Source organism: Schistocerca piceifrons, chromosome 2, assembly GCF_021461385.2.
Source record: "Schistocerca piceifrons isolate TAMUIC-IGC-003096 chromosome 2, iqSchPice1.1, whole genome shotgun sequence".
Lineage (NCBI taxonomy): Eukaryota > Metazoa > Arthropoda > Insecta > Orthoptera > Acrididae > Schistocerca > Schistocerca piceifrons.
Window position 1 is genome coordinate 451,404,038 of NC_060139.1, and position 21,368 is coordinate 451,425,405.

At 39.7% G+C, this 21,368-nt stretch overlaps 1 protein-coding gene across 1 annotated transcript in view; it reads left to right on the forward strand.

Annotated features, from left to right (window-relative positions):
• Nucleotides 1–10,775, forward strand: part of LOC124777503 (eukaryotic translation initiation factor 3 subunit D) — a 53,157-nt gene extending 42,382 nt beyond the window's left edge. The window contains exon 10 of the mRNA XM_047252946.1: nt 10,638–10,775. Within this exon, the coding sequence (XP_047108902.1) occupies nt 10,638–10,666 (29 nt within the window). The 3' untranslated portion in view covers nt 10,667–10,775. The remainder of the gene's footprint in view (nt 1–10,637) is intronic.
• The last annotated feature ends 10,593 nt before the right edge of the window (nt 10,776–21,368 follow it).

Here is a 21,368-nt window from a genome sequence, read left to right on the forward strand (position 1 = left end):
GTTTGATACAGTTCCACACTGTCGCCTGATAAACAAAGTAAGAGCCTATGGAATATCAGACCAGCTGTGTGGCTGGATTGAAGAGTTTTTAGCAAACAGAACACAGCATGTTGTTCTCAATGGAGAGACGTCTACAAACGTTAAAGTAACTTCTGGCGTGCCACAGGGGAGTGTTATGGGACCATTGCTTTTCACAATATATATAAATGACCTAGTAGATAGTGTCGGAAGTTCTATGCGGCTTTTCGCGGATTTTGCTTTAGTATACAGAGAAGTTGCAGCATTAGAAAATTGCAGCGAAATGTAGGAAGAGCTGCAGCAGATAGGCACTTGGTGCAGGGCGTGGCAACTGACCCTTAAGATAGTATTGTATGATTATATGATAGCGGAACACACTGGTAGCAGTTACTTCTGTAAAATATCTGGGAGTATGCATGCGGAACGATTTGAAGTGGAATGATCATATAAAATTAATTGTTGGTAAGGCGGGTACCAGGTTGAGATTCATTGGAAGAGTCCTTAGAAAATGTAGTCCATCAACAAAGGAGGTGGCTTACAAAACACTCGTTCGACCTATACTTGAGTATTGCTTATCAGTGTGGGATCCGTACCAAGTCAGGTTGACAGAGGAGATAGAGCAGATCCAAAGAAGACCGGCGTGATAGAGTTACGGAGATGTTTAGCAAACTCAATTGGCAGACTCTTCAAGAAAGGTGCTCTGCATCGCGGTTTAGCTTGCTGTCCAGGTTTCGAGAGGGTGCATTTCTGGATGAGGTATTGAATATATTGCTTCCCCCTACTTATATCTCCCGAGGAGATCACGAATGTGAAAGTAGAGAGATTCGAGCGCGCACGGAGGCTTTCCGGCAGTCGTTTTTCCCGCGAACCAAACACGACTGGAACAGGAAAGAGAGATAATGACAGTGGCACATAAAGTGCCCTCTGCCACACACCATTTGGTGGCTTGCAGAGTATAAATGCAGATGTAGATGTAGATGCCAGTGGGCTCATGCGCAAGCGCTGTTCAGTTCTCCCGCTACTCTGGCTGCTTGAAGCTAGATACTAACTAGAAATTTTTTTCTGATGCACCCAAGCTGCCAGATCCTCACATACGCATAGCACTCTGACTTGTACAGGGGACATGGGTAGTCTCCATGCAACCCATGTTTACGTTTAGTGGTTTTGCTGTTTCCTCTTTGTGCACAGCCGCCACATCGAACGAAAACAAAACGGATTTTTGTGGCTGGGAACTATAAAGTGAATTAAAATACAATCACATAATTATGAAAGGCTGAAATATGTTATTAGTTTGTTTTCTGATTTTATTCCGTTTCTACGTTTTTGGCAGACAACCAATGAAGTTACATCTGTTGGTTTGCTAGAGAAATTTTGCTTTTATTAATGTTTTCCACTGAAGCAGTGAATTTATTTGAAACGAAATATTTCATTCCACAGTATAGGGTAGTTCCAACTGTTCACTGAATTTCAAGTGCACGTTTTCATCTTTTAGCACAGATGACATTTTGCTATAATGAAGAACCAAACATGAGATAGTACAGTACTGGTACTCTGAGAAAATAGGCATCATGGAAACCACACTGGAAAGTGTAATGTCAGGTTAGGGCGTACTTCATTGTGAATCTGGACATATGAATGTGCAGTTAAAGCTGAATTATATGTTTTAGTATGGTTTACGAAAGAACTTTATGTTGATGTCAACTTTTAATCTTTTATAATTAATTCAGGCTGAATCACCAGATGCCATCAGAATTGTAAACTGTAATTTTTTCAAGATGTCTTTCTTTCACTCAGATGAATGGAATGTATTACAGAACATATGATAAATCACACTTCCTTAAATAACATCCACATTAACCTTCATCAAGATTTTCATTCATTCGTTATCTGTATAAATTGTGTGCTGGTGAATTGTGATCTTCAGACAGACTGAACTATTACACGATAAAGTTCGTAATTTTTGCTTACAATAAATGTCTGACATTTTCTCATTGTTGATTAATAGCAGCTTTCGTGACACTGATTTTCATTGGCCCAAAACCATGGTGTGGCAATAAACAGTGAACTTAAATTTTGTACTTGATTGCTTGAAGTCGCCTCCCCAGTGCCCGGGATCACATACAAACCGTACAAGCCATCTTTTTTATTTTCTGCCTCACTCAGTTATAGAGGACTCTTGTCATAGTTCTTGCATTTGTGAAGTAGTTTATCGCATGCAATTTTATATTATGACATCATGAGCAATTTTATTATGACATTGTTAGCATAAATTTTTTCACCCTCACTCATTATCAAAGCTCTTTCATTCTTGGCTGAAAACTGACTGATCCTACGTCTGTGAAAGAAACCAGAAAAAGCTGATTTTAGACCTGTCAGACAAATAGTAGAAGCAGAGGGTATTAGCTGCCCTCATTGCATTATTGCTGCAGAGAGGAGAGAGGATTGGGGTACCATTTAGTGTTGGATTTGTAATCTTAAAAATTTAAGTTTTATTATGTTTTTAGTCCACCCCCATGAACCATGGACCTTGCCGTTGGTGAGGAGGCTTGTGTGCCTCAGCGATACAGATAGCCGTACCGTAGGTGTAACCACAATGGAGGGGTATCTGTTGAGAGGCCAGACAAACGTATGGTTCCTGAAGAGGGGCAGCAGCCTTTTCAGTAGTTGCAGGGGAAACAGTCTGGATGATTGACTGATCTGGCCTTGTAACAATAACCAAAACAGCCTTGCTGTGCTGGTACTGCGAACGGCTGAAAGCAAGGGGAACCTACAGCCGTAATTTTTCCCGAGGGCATGCAGCTTTATTGTATGGTTAAATGATGATGGTGTCCTCTTGGCTAAAATATTCCGGAGGTAAAATAGTCCCCCATTCGGATCTCCGGGCGGGGACTACTCAAGAGGACGTCGTTATCAGGAGAAAGAAAACTGGCGTTCTACGGATCGGAGCGTGGAATGTCAGATCCCTTATTCGAGCAGGTCGGTTAGAAAATTTAAAAAGGGAAATGGATAGGTTGAAGTTAGATATAGTGGGAATTAGTGAAGTTCGGTGGCAGGAGGAACAAGACTTCTGGTCAGGTGAATACAGGGTTATAAATACAAAATCAAATAAAGGTAATGCAGGAGTAGGTATAATAATGAACCAAAAAAATAGGCGTGTGGGTAAGCTGCTACAAACAACACAGTGAACGCATTATTGTGGCCAAGATAGACACTAAGCCCACACCTACTACAGCAGTAAAAGTTTATATGCCAACTAGCTCTGCAGATGAAGAAATTGATTAAATGTATGATGAGATAAAAGAAATTATTCAGATAGTGAAGGGAGACGAAAATTTAATAGTCATGGGCGACTGGAATTCGAGTGTAGGAAAAGGGAGAGAAGGAAACATAGTAGGTGAATATGGATTGGGGCTAAGAAATGAAAGAGGAAGCCGTCTGGTAGGATTTTGCACAGAGCATAACTTAATCATAGCTAACACTTGGTTCAAGAATCATAAAAGAAGGTTGTATACATGGAAGAATCCCGGAGATACTAAAAGGTATCAGATAGATTATATAATGGTAAGACAGAGATTTAGGAACCAGGTTTTAAATTGTAAGACATTTCCAGGGGCAGATGTGGACTCTGACCACAATCTATTGGTTATGAACTGCAGATTAAAATTGAAGAAACTGCAAAAAGATGGGAATTTAAGGAGATGGGACCTGGATAAGCTGACTAAACCAGATGTTGTACAGAGTTTCAGGGAGATCATAAGGGAACAATTGATAGCAGTGGGGGAAAGAAGTACAGTAGAAGAAGAATGGGTAGCTCTGAGGGATGAAGTAGTGAAGGTAGCAGAGGATCAAGTAAGTAAAAAGACGAGGTCTAGTAGAAATCCTTGGGTAACAGAAGAAATATTGAATTTAATTGATGAAAGGAGAAAATATAAAAATGCAGTAAATGAAGCAGGCAAAAAGGAATACAAACGTCTGAAAAATGAGATTGACAGGAAGTGCAAAATTGCTAAGCAGGGATGGCTAGAGGACAAATGTAAGGATGTAGAGGCTTATCTCACTAGGGGTAAGATAGATACAGCCTACAGGAAAATTAAAGAGACCTTTGGAGAAAAGAGAACCACTTGTATGAATATCAAGAGCTCAGATGGAAACTCAGTTCTAAGCAAAGAAGGGAAAGCAGAAAGATGGAAGGTGTATATAGAGGGTCTACACAAGGGTGATGTACTTGAGGACAATATTATAGAAATGGAAGAGAATGTAGATGAAGATGAAATGGGAGGTGCGATACTGCGTGAAGAGTTTGACTCTGGTGAGGAAGATGTATGAGGCAGGCGAAGTACCCTCAGACTTCAAGAAGAATATAATAATTCCAATCCCAAAGAAACCAGGTGTTGACAGATGTGAAAATTACCGAACTATCAGTTTAATAAGCCACGGCTGCAAAATACTAACGCGAATTCTTTACAGACGAATGGAAAAACTGGTAGAAGCCGACCTTGGGGAAGATCAGTTTGGATTCTGTAGAAATATTGGAACACGTGAGGCAATACTGACCTTACGACTTATCTTAGAAGAAAGTTTAAGGAAAGGCAAACCTACGTTTCTAGCATTTGTGGACTTAGAGAAAGCTTTTGACAATGTTGACTGGAATACTCTCTTCCAAATTCTAAAGGTGGCAGGGGTAAAATACAGGGAGCGAAAGGCTATTTACAATTTATACAGAAACCAGATGGCAGTTATAAGAGTCGAGGGACATGAAAGGGAAGCAGTGGTTGGGAAGGGAGTGAGACAGGATTGTAGCCTCTCCCCCATGTTATTCAATCTGTATATTGAGCAAGTAGTAAAGGAAACAAAAGAAAAATTCGGAGTAGGTATTAAAAGCCATGGAGAAGAAATAAAAACTTTGAGGTTCGCCGATGACATTGTAATTCTGTCAGAGACAGCGAAGGGCTTGGAAGAGCAGTTGAACGGAATGGACATTGTCTTGAAAGGAGGATATAAGATGAACATCAACAAAAGCAAAACGAGGATAATGGAATGTAGTCGAATTAAGTCGGGTGATGTTGAGGGTATTAGATTAGGAAATGAGTCAGTTAAAGTAGTAAAGGAGTTTTGCCATTTGGGGAGCAAAATAACTGATGATGGTCGAAGTAGAGAGGATATAAAATGTAGACTGGCAATGGCAAGGAAAGCGTTTCTGAAGAAGATAAATTTGTTAACATCGAGTATAGATTTAAATGTGAGGAAGTCGTTTCTGAAAATATTTGTTTGGAGTGTAGCCATGTATGGAAGTGAAACGTGGACGATAAATAGTTTGTACAAGAAGAGAATAGAAGCTTTCGAAATGTGGTGCTACAGAAGAATGCTGAAGATTAGATGGGTAGATCACATAACTAATGAGGAGGTATTGAATAGAATTGGGGAGAAGAGGAGTTGGTGCGCAACTTGACGAGAAGAAGGGACCGGTTGGTAGGACATGTTCTGAGGCATCAAGGGATCACAAATTTAGGATTGCAGGGCAGCGTGGAGGGTAAAAATCGTAGAGGGAGACCAAGAGATGAATACACCAAGCAGATTCAGAAGGATGTAGGTTGCAGTAGGTACTGGGAGATGAAGAAACTTGCACAGGATAGGGTAGCAATTGAGAGCTGCATCAAACCAGTCTCAAGACTGAAGACCACAACAAAACAACAATGTTTTTAGTAAAATTGGCAAATAATATTTAACAAATGATTAAATATGTAGTTGATACTGAAACTGCAGACACTGAAGGGGGTGCTTCCCATTCATTTGTAAAGGAAAGAAACTCCATGTGTCAGAGTTGACTGATTACATTTGAAATGTTTAGACACCGCCTTGATTTCAGTCTGCACTATATGGATAACTTGTGATTATCGAACTTTCTACTGGAATATGTGTGAGAGGTGCTTAGAAATTTTCTATCCGTGTCATGATTCTAAACTTACTTGTTAACATTGTTTAGAGTAGATCTCCAAGCCTTTTCATTATAAAGTAGAGTGTGTTAGTGTAGGTACACCTCTACAATTGAACTATTTCGAATGTTGTTTAGTAAGTGGAAGTGACTTAAAATTATGGTTATTAGGTGTGAAACTTTCTGTGTAGTAAGCTTGTATTCCTGTGTGGTTAACTTTCATTACAGTGGCCATTTTTGTGATACGCAGTAATAATTTTTAATGATCTCTTAACAGTTGTTCTTGTGTGGATGTTTTTTAGCTCCTGTGATTATCTACATCTGCATTTACATACATCATTCACAAGCCACTATACGGTGGATAGTGGAGGACACTTTACACAACTGTTAGTCACTTCCTTTCATCTTCCACTCACAAACGGAGGGAGGGGAAAGCAAATGTTTGTATGATTCTGTACAAGCCCCAATTTCTCGTCTTGTCTTCACGGTCCTTGCATGAGAAACATGTTGGTGTCACTAGAATTGTTCTGTAGTCTGTCACAAATTTAAGTTCTCTAAACCTTCTCAGCAGTGTGTTGCGAAAGCCCTCCCTGTATTACCATTTGTGTTCAGGGAGCTTTTGCTTAATCAGGGTTTATACGCTCTGGGAAAAACCCGGGAATTTTTTCAGCCAGGAGAAAACCGATGAATTTTTTATAATTCTGGGAATTTTTCATTATTTTAGGCTTAGTTAAATTTTTTAATTTTGACTGGTAAGAACTGATAAACAGCAAAATGTGTCAAAGACTTTAGGGCGAAGAGTATGGAATACTTCATAACAATAAACTGCTGCTGACGAGCGTGATGTCACAACTGTTTACTTTAACTTTGTTTGAGCAGTTGCCTGTGGGCTCAGGAGCATGCGAATTGGAGTTGCGTGTGGTCAGTACCTTCTCCTGCTTCCGGCTTCTTGAAGAGTGGCTGTTAGCTGTATCAGCAGTAGCAGTAAGCAGTCGGATGCTACCTGGTAAAATTTTTCTGGCACACTCAAGGTTGGAGCATGTGCGTAGCAGTCTTGGTTGTAGTGGGGAGGGGCTTAGTGTCCACATAAGCCGTGTTCCCATTTAGTGATTTTGCTGTTTCCTCTTCATTTACACTTCTCACATCAAATGGAAACAAAATGGATTTCTGTGGTTTGGTGCTATCAAGTCAATTAAAATACATTTACATAATATGGAAGGCTAACATATGTTATTAGTTTGTTTTCTGATATTATTTTATTTCTGTGTTTTTCGCAGTTGATCATCTTGCAGAACAGTGAAGTTATTTTTGTTGGTTTGGTAAATAAATGTGGCTTTCATTAATCTTTTCCCCAGAGACAATAAATTCCTTAGAAGTGAAGTGTTTCATTCCGCACTATTGCCTAGTTTCAACTGTTCACTGAATTTAAAGTGCACCTTTTCATTTTCTGGCATGTATGGCATTACGCCATAGTAAAGAACCAAACGTGAGATAATACAGTATTGGTACTCCAAGAAAATTTGCATCCCGAAAACCGCACTGAAATCAGAGTGCATGCTTTAAGCTCAATTATGAATTTTAGTATGGTGTACGAAATTCCAACGCTCTTGGAGTATCCTAGTTCTTTTATGATGTCATGTAACATTCCTTAATACTATATATGTCCAAATAAATGGGCTTCCTACGTCATTGTACCTGCCCACGTGCAGTAATGCCTCTTTTTCTGGTGCTCTCTGGCAAATACTGAAACGAAGCTATTTTTAACAGGTTGTGGGAAAAAATTGTGAATGGTTCTCTCAAAAGCGTTAGTTTAAAAGTAAATTTCCTTTTACGCAAGATGAATTATGTTGCATGGATGAATCTGCAATGAATTTCTTAAATCGCAGAGCTTTTGACTCTTTCACAACTTAACACATTGAGGACTAGCCACTTAGAATGTCGAGCCCAGAAAGACTTGAGATTAATGTCATTATTTAAAATTTTACTGGCACACACAATTATGTGAAAGCTTAGCTTTTCTTGTAGCTTTATTAATCTTAAAGACCAATATTATATGTGAAAGCTTAACTTTTCTTGTAGCTGCAGTACATACATTAATTTAATCCATTCTTTTCGTACTTGTGTGTTCACACGATTTAACTGTGATGTTATTGGCTGACTACGTCATATGTCCTATACTTTGAATATCTGCTGTCATTGGCTTGGTGAGATACATGACATGAGCTACAACTGGCTTACAAAAGTGCATTTTAATCTTGATTTCAATGCTTTGTAAAGTAACGTGCTGTTTCGAATCTATACTTTCGTACCATAAATACAAAAATTTGCAGCTTACTGTAATATAAAAATACATAGTGTAGATGTTCCTGCACATCACAGATCTTTTCAACAAAATCTTTTTGGTGGGTTATTTGTTCTCTGAAGTTCCACACTGGTGTGTAAAACCTTTACCATTCAAAGGATTGATATTTTTGTTGCTCCAAGGGAAAGTATACTGTAACTTATGGAAAAATGTATTTCTCACCTTGGAGGAAGTGTTTTTTCATGTGGAAAAAGTGCATTTTTAACCGGGAAATCTGGGAACTTCCTTCTTGTCCGCGTATACTTGCTGGTAATAAAAGTTGATCAGACCTGCAGGAAACAAATGTAACTGATAAATCATGAAAATATTTCATAATATTAATCATTGTATCTGTATAACTATGTGCTCTTTTGTCAAAGGCTTGGATTATGTACTTGTTTTGTGTGAAATCAATAAGAGAGATATGTAAGTTATGGTTCTTTCACATGCTCATTATTTCAGGAGAACATTCAGTAATAATCATGTTAAGAGAGGTGGAGGATGCAGTAGCAGTTATGGGACTTTGTTTTTATTTATCTATCAGATTTGAGTATGTCACTGTCTAACCAAGCTGTTGCTAAAAAAACCTTTGAGCACAGCCCGTCCTGTGGTGTACAAAGAAATAGGCTTTCCTTGTGCAACATAAAATGCAAGCAGTTACCAACCAGGTGGCCTGTTTGTTTGTTTTGTGTGGTTGACTTGGTTGGTTCAGATACTGGGCTGCCTTGTGAGAGATGTATTGGATTGTAAATTATTTCCTTGAGAACATACATAGTTCTCGGGCTACAAAAAAACTTAGTCTAAAGTGGTACTTTGAACCAGGTACTTTACACAACCAAAGTAATGTCAGAAGTTGCATTTATTTGGAAGTGTGTACAGTCTATAAATGTTTATTATTGAAGGTGTCTTGCAGCATTTATGTAGTTGATAAATGACACTTCTTATTTGTCTATAAAGAGAAGGCTGCTAGCTTTTTATATTTTGTAATGTGACGGAGTATCAAGAAATATGCTCTTTGTCAGTGGTTGTATAAAAGATATATAGAATATAGTATGATGTAAGTGGATAGATTAAAAATCTACTCACCAAGTGCCAGCAGGAGAACATGCATATAAAAAAATTTTTACTTATGCAAACTTTGGAAGCAGTGGCCCCTTCCGGCAGAAGGGGTGAAGGGAAAAGAACTGGAGAGCTCTCTAGTTTCTTCCCCATCACCCCTCTTCCTTCCCTTGCAACCAGTCTTGTTCTCGTGCTGATCCCGGTGAGTAGCTTTTTTATCTATCCAATTACATTATGTTGTCAAAAATTGATTATTTTTGTTGTTACAGAATAAAATATATTATACATGTTATACAGTATATGCTGTGGGAGACAGTAAGTATGTGTATATTTAATGTTAGACTTGTTTAGTACTTACGTGAATTTTATTTTTAAGCCTTCGTAAAAGTTTCTACACATGTTCTATTAATTTAATGAATTTTCTAGCACATTGTCCTGTTCTGATAAATGAGGCTATCATGCTTTAAAAGACCAGTGACATATTTTGTTACTGTATAAATTAAAATGTAAAGAACGAAAAATTGTACATTAGTCTAATGGAGAAATTTTAAAAGAAGAGTTTGAGAACATGTGAACAGCATTGAAAAGAAGCCATCAGCATTGAATTCATGTTTGAAAGAGCAAAATCACAAAACTATGTAACAGAGTGCAAGTCAACTCTACGCATAGCTGATACAGGCAAATATCTAGATATTCTTGATGAACTAGAAAGTTTTACTCCCATGGTGAATGATCTTAGTAGTATTCTACACACACTACTTTGTAAATGAACAATGAAATTGCATGCATTACGTAAACAGAAGAAAACGTTACACAGGGATCAGTATCTTGAACAACAAAATATACCACTGGTCTTATAAAGCACTATTAACCTCATTTATATTAATAGGAGAAAGTTCCAGAAACCGAATAAAATTAATAGAAAATTTACAAAAACCTCATGAAGACTCAAAAATAAAATTATAGTATCTTGTGAAACAGTCTAACACAAAATAATAAACACATAGTAACTCCCAACCATATTTCCCATGGTGTGTAATATATATTATTATATTCTATAGGACCACTGACAGTAAGCATGTGCTTGATACCAGTCTAGTAAATCAAAAATATAAAATCAATAATCTCCAGACCAACTAGAGCTGGAAATAAAGACGTATGTTATTTTGTCGTGTGTCTGAGATAGTGCTATTTATGCTATAGTTGTTAAAAAATGAAAAGAATTTTTCCAGTCAATTCCTCACCTTTAAAAACTTTAATTTCTTTCTTTTTTTTTATTTGTTGCAGATATTGAACAAATTGTGAGTGGCCCATGAATGAAAATTGGCTTTCATTGAAACTTCCAACAAACTGAAGCACCTTATTTCAGTGTGCTGCTTGATTATGACTAGATATTGAATACAATAAAGACTTTATAAATAACTATTCCTTTAGTTGGCCATTCTTATCTGAAACAAAAATTCTTAATAGTTTGTTCTCTTTCAAACAAACAATGTTCTACTAATACAAAATTCGTACATAAAAATGTGGTAGTTGAGCAGTACAGTATTATATTTTCTATTTGTTCAAAGTTTGTATAAACATTTTTGCAGTATTAATTTAATTTCATGAAAATATTCATAAAAACAATGTTTAAAATTTTTGTGAATTATGTCCATTTTCCAGTTTTCAAGCAAACAGATACATGCGGAAGTGTCCCAAAATAGTGCTTGCTGTCTGGCTATGCAGAACTGGAAGACAGATGGGCCTACCCATTACACTCATAGTTCTAGTGCTTGCTGTTGAATACAAACTCTATTAGTATGACAGGGTTGCCCCAAGTCCTGGAACTCAGGGAAATCAGGGAATTTCGAATGTGTCAGGGAAACTTGGAAGGGAAAAAAAAAAAACTGGAAAAATCTTTCTTTGTCACAGTAGAAGAAGTGATTTGTTTACCTAGATATCATGCATCATCACTTGCTGGGCGCAGTTGAGTACGTGCGCCGCTTCCCTACTCCCTCATTCCTACTGCTGCACCCCTTCCTACAGCTCCCCTCAGCTTGCAGTCAGTGCTGCACCGCTATTTGTTGCTAGCCTAGCAGCTGCTGTCGAGAGACAGGCAGGCATGAGATGTAGTTTGTTTGGACCTGATTCTCGGATTGTTGACACAGCGGCTGGAGGTGGCAGTCATGTCCATGAGTTGTCTGAGTGATTGTGTGAATGAATGTGTGTGTGCTCTTGTTTTCTGACAAAAGCTATAGCCGAAAATTTAGTTCTGAGAGTGTGATTGTCTTCTCTACGTGCCTGTCTGCAACTCATCGCTTGATTCTCAGACTATTATCACATGTTACCTGTTGGATGGGTTGCTCACTGCAGTCTCATTTCTTCAACATGGTGTCAGTGACACATGAGTGGATTTCCGCGACAGGCCAAAACCGCAGGCCATTTCTCTGGGTATCTATAACGGATGGGGCCTTCTGATGTGAAGCCCGTCGTTTACCACTAACATGCGGGCCCTACCAATTGAATCTAGTCTCACCAATCTGCCCGCAGGCTGTGTGTCTGTCTGTGTGTGTGTGTGTGTGTGTGTGTGTGTGTGTGTGTGTGTGTGTGGCATAATGAGGCGGATTTTTGTGGTTTATCCATGGACTCAGGACTGTGGTGCTCCTTGGCAGGTCAAAGGGCCAAGGGGAATGGATTTTAAGGAATTGCGACTGTCTCACCACAAATGCATTGTACAGTGCAGATTTTATTTATTGTAGTACATTTTGGCACTTCGAAAGTAGTTCATATATTAGAAAATATGGACGATAATATGAAGAAAATTGTGGCAGTTGGCTGGCAGTTTGTACACTATGTGCTCATATGTTTCCCAAACAAAAATCACTCAGTACCTGTAAAATAATAGATATCAAGTGGGTAATAACTGACAATAATGATCATAGTGGAATCAACATATTGCTGGTCATCTATAGTGTATGTTTACACAACTCTTCCCTGCATTCTACACTTAGAGTGTGAGGCCTACTGTTTTCTGAGGTTATTTCTGAAAACAGTGAAGGTATTTTAAAACTGTCTTGCAACACCAAGGAAAAGTGTATTTTTGTCAAGAGATGTTCTATTTTATTAAAATAAAATAGTGGTCTTAATGAAACACACAAACCATTTGAATTGCTTTCTCCATCTAAAAACAGTTAATCACAAAAGATGTTGATGTTATTACCTAAGGCTTTTGCTCACATGAGGGAGAAATACAGAAATACTTACATATTTTTGAGATCTTAAAATTTGTCAGGGAAAAATGATAAAACTTGTCTGGAAATCAGAGATATTTCACTTCAGAAAACTTGTGGCAACTCAGTATGAGGAAGGAGGTTCTCATCGATTCACTTCTGATGTCATCACTGGTCTGGGGCAACATTCTTTAGTAGATGGATCAAGTCTTCAGAAAATGTTGACATGGAAAAAACAGGGAGGGGAAGTCAGTGCAGACTAGAAATTACAGATTATCCAGAAAAACTGCTCTTCCAAATAAAAATGAAGATGTGACTCTTCAGGCTTTCCCAGCGGATATGTTGCAAATAGTCTTCACAGGTGTGCCACCGGATGACGTTGTGCAAATCCCACAATACTTCTTCGGAGCAACTGTCAGACATCATCAGGTGGTTGAACCTCGCTGGTGGCTAGGTGTGACTGACAAGATCCGCATGTCGACGCCGCTGTATATAGAGCACGCGCGTGGAGTTTGCGCAGGCGCGGAAACCACACATGCACAAAAATTTGCAGATAGATGGCACCAGATTCAAACGCCCTCTGCCAGGAGACGCAGAGCGGCCGTTCTGCGCATGCACTGACCTGTGTTTACTAACATGCTGCCAAAGTTATGACGGGTCTATTATCGAAAGCTCTTTGCTTTCTCGTCGTGATTTAACAGCGGCCACTGCAGGGTTCCAGGCTGTACTCAGTTGAAGTCCCGCATCCCTGTTGATAAGGTTATCTGCTGTACGGATATGTATTGCCCCTTTAATGACACAATCCCAGAAAGAGGATGCTGGGGATAAAACTTCTGTCTTTTCATAAATCATGTGATGTCCTGTGTTCAGTGTTCTGCAATTGCCGACTTCTCTGGTTGGCGTAGGCGTGTATGACGCTGATGTTCATTGCAACATTCTTGTACTGTGCAACATGTCTGACCTATATATGCCGCCCCACACTGACAAGGAATCTTGTACACACCACGTTTCCTCAGACCGAGATCATCCTTAACAGAACCTAACAGGTTCCTCAGTTTTGCAGATGGTCGGAAAACGCACTTGATGTCATATCTTTCGAGGACTCTTCCGATTCTTGACAACATGGCACCAAAGTACGGCAAGAAGGCCAAGGCGGTGGGTGTCTTCGTATCTTCATTGTGCTCCATAGATTGAACTCACTTGAGCCTAAATGCATTACTTATTTTTCTCCCAGAATAACTGTTTTGACGAAAGACTGTCTTCAAATGTTGCTTCTCACTCGGCAGGCTTTGAGTCTGATACCACACGCGCTCTATGAACTAGCGTACGTAATGCACTACCGCATTGTGCTGGATGATGGCAGCTTGTGGCCTGCAAATATAGATCTGTATGCTTTGGCTTGCGGTATATGCTGTGTCCCAAGGTGCAATCTGCTTTCCTTCGTACTAAAACATCAAGAAAAGGTAGAGTGCCATCTTTTTCCACTTTCATAGTGAAGTTAATATTCAGATGGAGTAAATTTAAATGTTGAAGAAACGTAGGTAGAGTATCCAGTCCATGTGGCCACACCACAAACATATCGTCAACATACCGCAGAAAACAACAGGGTTTGAGAGTGGCTGACTGTAGTGCTTTATCTTCAAAGTCCTCCATAAAATAATTGGCCACCACAGGAGAAAGAGGGCTCCCCATGGCGACACCGTCCACTTGCTCAAAATATAGGTCTTAAAATAAGAAGTATGTTGAAGTATGCACATGTTTAAATAGTGCCACTATGTCCTCCTCAAACTTGTTAGTAATGAGCTCTAAAGAGTCCTGCAAGGGCACCTTTGTAAATAAAGACAAAACATCGAAACTTACTAAGAGATCCAATGATTCCAGTCTAAGAGTTTTCAAGTGACCTATGAAATCCTCAGAGTAACAAATACGATGATCGCACTTGCCTAAGAGAGGTCCCAACAGTGATGTCAGATATTTGGCAACAAAATAAGTAGGTGCTTCAGTGTTGCTCACGATAGGGTGCAGAGGCACCCCATTCTTAGGGATCTTGGGTAGGCCATAGAGTCTAGGAGGAACTACAGCTTGTTGATGTAAACCCTTAGCGACTTGTGCTGGGATCGAGCTCTTCCTGATGAGTTCCAAAGTCTTCCTCTGGATCCTACCCGTTGGATCACTTTTTAATTTTACGTCAACATGCTGTAGTTCCTCCTAGACTCTATGGCTACCCAAGATCCATAAGAGTGGGGTGCCTCTGCGCCTTGTCAGACATGTCGCACAGTACAAGAATGTTGCGATGAACATCAGCGTCATACACGCCTATGCCAACCGGAGAAGTCGGCAATTGCAGAACACTGAACACAGGACATCACATGATTTATGAAAAGACGGAAGTTTTATCCCCAGCATCCTCTTTCTGGGATTGCGTCATCAAGGGGGCAATACATATCCGTACAGCTGATAACCTTATCAACAGGGATGCGGGATTTCAACTGAGTACAGACTGGAACCCTGCAGTGGCCGCTGTTAAATCACGACGAGAAAGCAAAGAGCTTTCGACAATAGACCCGTCGTAACTTTGGCAGCATGTTAGTAAACACAGTGTCAGTGCATGCGCAGAACGGCCGCTCTGTGTCTCCTGGCAGAGGGCGATTGAGTCTGGCGCCATGTATCTGCAAATTTTTGCGCATGCGTGGTTTCCGCGCCTGCGCAATCTCCACACGCATGCTCTATATACAGCGGCGTTGACATGCGGATCTTGTCAGTCACACCTAGCCACCAGTGAGCTTCAACCACCTGATGATGTCGGACAGTTGCTCCAAAGAAGTATTGTGGGATTTGCACAACGTCGTGCGGTGGCACACCCGTGAAGACTATTTGCAGAAATGAAGATTTTGAACAATATGATGTTCTCGGTTATCAGCTGTGAAGGGTTACGCAGAATACCTCTTTATATGTGGAAGACTGGAACCATTGCTCGATTTTTAATGCAGTATGACCCTAAATGTACTGTTAACAATAGAAAGCTATTGCTTCTTTATAAGCTCACAGACTTTAAACTTTAATTCAGTGGGACATATTTAGTAAAAAGGATTCAATAAAGTGAGACTAAACTTTCTGTTGATTCTAAAGATCACTTATTAAGGAAACTAAGGCAGAATTGTTGGGTGATAACGTTTATAACCGCCCCCCCCCCCCCCCACCTGCATGAACCATGAACCATGCACCATGGACCTTGCCTTTGGTGGGGAGACTTGTGCATCTCACCAGTACAGATAGCTGTATCATAGGTGCAACCACAACGGTAGAGTATCTGTTGAGAAACCAGACAAACGTGTGGTTCCTGATGAGGGGCAGGAGCCTTTTCAGTAGTTGCAGGGGCAACAGCCTGGATGATTGACTGATCTGGCCTTGTAACATAAACCAAAATGGCCTTGCTGTTCTGGTACTGCGAACAGCTGAAAGCAAGGGAAACTACAGCCTTAATTTTTCCTGAGGGCATGCAGCTGTAGTGCATGGTTAAATGATGGTGTCCTCTTGGGTAAAATATTCTGGAAGTAAAATAGTCCTCCATTAGGATCTCTAGGTAGGGACTACTCAGGAAGACGACGTCATCAGGAGAAGCAAAACTGGTGTTATACGGATCGGAGCGTTTAATGTCAGGTCCCTTAATCGGGCAGGTAGGTTAGAAAATTTAAAAAGGGAAATGATAGGTTGAAGCTAGATATAGTGAGAATTAGTGAAGTTCGGTGGCAGGAGGAACAAGACTTCTTCTCAGGTTAATACAGGGTTATAAATACAAAATCAATTAGGGGTAATGCAGGAGTAGGTTTAGTAATGAATAAAAAAAATAGCACAGGTAAGCTCTTACGAACAGGATAGTGAAGACATTATTCTAGCCCAGACACATGAAGCCACACGTACCACAGTAGTACACGTTGATATGCCAAGTAGCTCCGCAGACGACGACGAGATTGAAGACATGTATAATGAAATAAAAGGAATTATTCAGATGGTGAAGGGAGACAAAAATTTAATAGTCATGGGGGGGGGGGGGGGGGGGGGAGGGGACTGGAATTCGATAGTAGGAAAAGGAAGAGAAGGAATAGTTGTAGGTGAATATGGGATGGGTGTAATGAATGAATGAAAGAGGAAGCTGCGTGGTAGAATTTTGCACAGAGCAAATCTTAATCATAGCTAACACTTGGGTTAAGAATCATGAAAGGTGGTTATATATGTGGAAGAGGCCTGGAGACACTGGAAGGTTTCAGATAGATTATATAATGGTAAGGCAGAGATTTAGGAACCAGGTTTTAAATTGTAAGACATTTCCAGGGGTGGATGTGGATTTCGACCACAGTCTATTGGTTATGAACTGTCGATTAAAACTGAAGAAACTGCAAAAAAGGTGGGCATTTAAGAAGATGGGACCTGGATAAACTGGAAGAACCAGATGTAGAGAGAGCATTAGGGAATGATTGACAAGAACTGGAGAAAGAAATAGAGTAGGAGAATGGATGGATTTGAGAGATGAAATAGTGAAGGCAGCAGAGGATAAAGTAGGTAAAAAGATGAGGGCTAGTAGAGAAGAGATATTGAATTAATTGAAGAAAGGAGAAAATGCAGTAAATGAGGCAGGCAAAAAGGAATACAAACGTCTCAAAAATGAGATCGACAAGAAGTGCAAAATGACTAAGCTGGAATGGCTAGAGGACAAATGTAAGGATGTAGAGGCATATATCACTGGGGATGAGATAGATCTGCCTACACAAAAATCAGAGAGACCTTTGGAGAAAAGAGAACCACTTGTATGGAGCTCAGATGGAAAACCGGTTCTAAGCAAAGAAGGGAAAGCAGAAAAGTGGAAGGAGTATACACGGTGTTACAAAAAGGTACGGCCAAACTTTCAGGAAACATTCCTCACAGACAAATAAAGAAAAGATGTTATGTGGACATGTATCCGGAAACACTTAATTTCCATGTTGGAGCTCATTTTAGTTTCATCCACCTATGCTCAATGGAGCAAATTATCATGGTTTCATACGGGATACTCTACCTGTGCTGCTAGAACATGCGCCTTTACAAGTACGACACAACATGTGGTTCATGCATGATTTCAGTCAAAGTGTTTGTACGCTTCTCAACAACAGATTCGGTGAACGATGGATTGGTAGAGGCAGACCAATTCCATGGCCTCCACGTTCTACTGACCTCAACCCTCTTGACTTTCATTTATGGGGGCATTTGAAAGCTCTCGTCTACACAATCCCGGTACCAAATGTAGAGACTCTTCGTGCTCGTGTTGTGGACGGCTGTGATACAATATGCCATTCTCCAGGGCTGCATCAGGAAATGGGAGATATGATACTGCGTGAAGAATTTGACATAGAACTGGAAGATCTAAGTCAAAACAAGGCTGCAGGAGTAGACAACATTCTATTAGAACTACTGATAGCCTTGGGAGAGCCAGCCCTGACAAAACTCTACCGTCTGATGAGCAAGGTGTATGAGACAGTTGAAATGCCCTCAGACTTCAAGAAGAATAAAACTCCAATCCCAAAGAAAGCAAGTATTGACAGGTGTGAAAATTACTGAACTATCAGTTTAATAAGTCACAGCTGCAAAATAGTAACGCGAATTCTTTACAGACGAATGGAAAAACTGGTGGAAGCCAACTTTGGGGAAGATCAGTTTGGATTCTGTAGAAATGTTGGAACACGTGAGGCAATACTGACCCTATGACTTATCTTAAAAGATAGATTAAGGAAAGGTAAACCTATGTTTCTAGCATTTGTAGACTTAGGGAAGGCTTTCGAAAATGTTGATTGGCATACTCTTTCAAATTTTGAAGGGAGCGAAAGGCTATTTACAGTTTGTATAGATACCAGAAGGCGGTTATGAGAGTTGAGGGGGCATGAAAGGGAAGCAATGGTTGGGAAGGGAGTGAGACAGGGTTGTAGCCTATCACTAATGTTATTCAAACTATATATTGAGCAAGCAGTAAAGGAAACAAAAGAGAAATTCGGAGTAGTAACTAAAATCTATGGAGAACAAAGAAAAACTTTGAGGTTTGCCGATGACATTGTAATTCTGTCAGAGATAGCAAAGTACCTGGAAGAGCAGTTGAATGGAATGGACAGTATCTTGAAAGGAGGCTATAAGATGAACATCAACAAAAGCAGAATGAGGATAATGGAATGTAGTCCAACTAAATCCGGTGATGCTGAGGGAATTAGATTAGGAAATGAGACACTTAAAGTAGTAGATGAGTTTTGCTATTTGGGGAGCAAAACAACTAATGATGGTTTAAGTAGGGAGGATATAAAATGTAGACTGACAATGGCAAGAAAAAGTGTTTCTGAAGAAGAGAAATTTGTGAACATAGAGTATAGATTTAAGTGTCACGAAGTCTTTTATGAAAGTATTTGCATGGAGTGTAGCCATGTATGGATGTGATACGTGGATAGTAAATAGTTTAGACAAAAAGAGAATAGAAGCTTTTGAAATGTGGTGCTACAGAAGAATGTTGAAAATTAGCTGGGTGGATCGTTTAACTAATGAGCAGGTATTGAACAGAATTGGGGAGAAGAGGAATTTGTGGCACAACTTGACTAGAAGAAGGTATTGGTTGATAGGTTATGTTCTGTGGCATGAAGGGTTCACCAATTTAGTATTGGAGGGTAGCGTGGAAGGTAAAAATCGTAGGAGACCAAGTGCTGAATACACTAAGCAGATTCAGAAGGATGTAAGGTGCAGTAGTTAGTTGGAAATGAAGAAGCTGGCACAGGATAGAGTAGCATGGAGAGCTTCATCAAACCAGTCTCTGCACTGAAAACACCACCACTTCTAAAGTAATGTATAGTTGTTTTTTTCACTTCACAATCTGGTCTCTACTGCCACACAACTATAGAATTTCATGATATTCTTAGTACCGTTATTTTCTCTTAATGCTTTGGTAAATGTACTTCTCTTTTTAAAAATTCTGGTATATAAAGGTTTTCATGTTTGCACACCTTTTTCCTCTAACATGATTCACCCTTTCTGGTGTATTTTCTTCAGAATGTTGTTGGAATTATTGTCTGAACTAAACCCCCCAGAGACCATTTCCACTGTACTTTCCTGAAACTTCTGGTAGGCTAAATATTCCATTTATAATTGTTAATCTCCGGGCGGGGACTACTCAAGAGGCTGTCGTTATCAGGAGAAACAAAACTGGCGTTCTACGGATCGGAGCGTGGAATGTCAGAGCCCTTAATCGGGCAGGTAGGTTAGAAAATTTAAAAAGGGAAATGGATAGGTTGAAGTTAGATATAGTGGGAATTAGTGAAGTTCGGTGGCAGGAGGAACAAGACTTCTGGTCAGGTGACTACAGGGTTATAAACACAAAATCAAATAGGGGTAATGCAGGAGTAGGCTTAATAATGAATAGGAATGCGGGTAAGCTACTACAAACAGCATAGTGAATGCATTATTGTGGCCAAGATAGATACGAAACCCACACCTACTACAGTAGTATAAGTTTATATGCCAACTAGCTCTGCAGATGATGAAGAAATTGAAGAAATGTATGATGAAATAAAAGAAATTATTCAGATAGTGAAGGGAGACGAAAATGTAATAGTCATTGGTGACTGGAATTCGAGTGTAGGAAAAGGGAGAGAAGGAAACATAGACGGTGAATATGGATTGGGGCTAAGAAATGAAAGAGGAAGCCGCCTGGTAGAATTTTGCACTGAGCACAACATAATCATAGCTAACACTTGGTATATGAATCATGAAAGAAGGTAGTATACATGGAAGAACCCTGGAGATACTAAAAGGTATCAGATAGATTATATAATGGTAAGACAGAGATTTAGGTACCAGGTTTTAAATTGTAAGACATTTCCAGGGGCAGATGTGGACTCTGACCACAATCTATTGGTTATGACCTGTAGCTTAAAACTGAAGAAACTGATAAAAGGTGGGAATTTAAGGAGATGGGACCTGGATAAACTGAAAGAACCAGAGGTTGTACAGAGTTTCAGGGAGAGCATAAGGGAACAATTGACAGGAATGGGGGAAGGAAATACAGTAGAAGAAGAATGGGTTGCTTTGAGGGATGAAGTAGTGAAGGCAGCAGAGGATCAAGTAGGTAAAAAGACGAGGGCTAATAGTAATCCTTGGGTAACAGAAGAAATATTGAATTTAATTGATGAAAGGAGAAAATGTAAATGAAGCAGGCAAAAAGGAATACAAACGTCTCAAAAATGAGATCGACAGGAAGTGCAAAATGGCTAAGCAGGGATGGCTAGAGGACAAATGTAAGGATGTAGAGGCTTATCTCACTAGGGGTAAGATAGATACTGCCTACAGGAAAATTAAAGAGACCTTTGGAGATAAGAGAACGACTTATATGAATATCAAGAGCTCAGATGGAAACCCAGTTCTAAGCAAAGAAGGGAAAGCAGAAAGGTGGAAGGAGTATATAGAGGGTCTATACAAGGGTGATGTACTTGAGGACAATATTATGGAAATGGAAGAGGATGTAGATGAAGATGGAATGGGAGATACGATACTGCGTGAAGAGCTTGACAGAGCACTGAAAGACCTGAGTCGAAACAAGGCCCCCGGAGTAGACAACATTCCATTGGAACTACTGCCGGCCTTGGGAGAGCCAATCCTGACGAAACTCGACCATCTGGTGAGCAAGATGTATGAAACAGCCGAAATACCCTCAGACTTCAAGAAGAATATAATAATTCCAATCCCAAAAAAAGCAGGTGTTGACAGATGTGAAAATTACCGAACTATCAGTTTAATAAGTCAC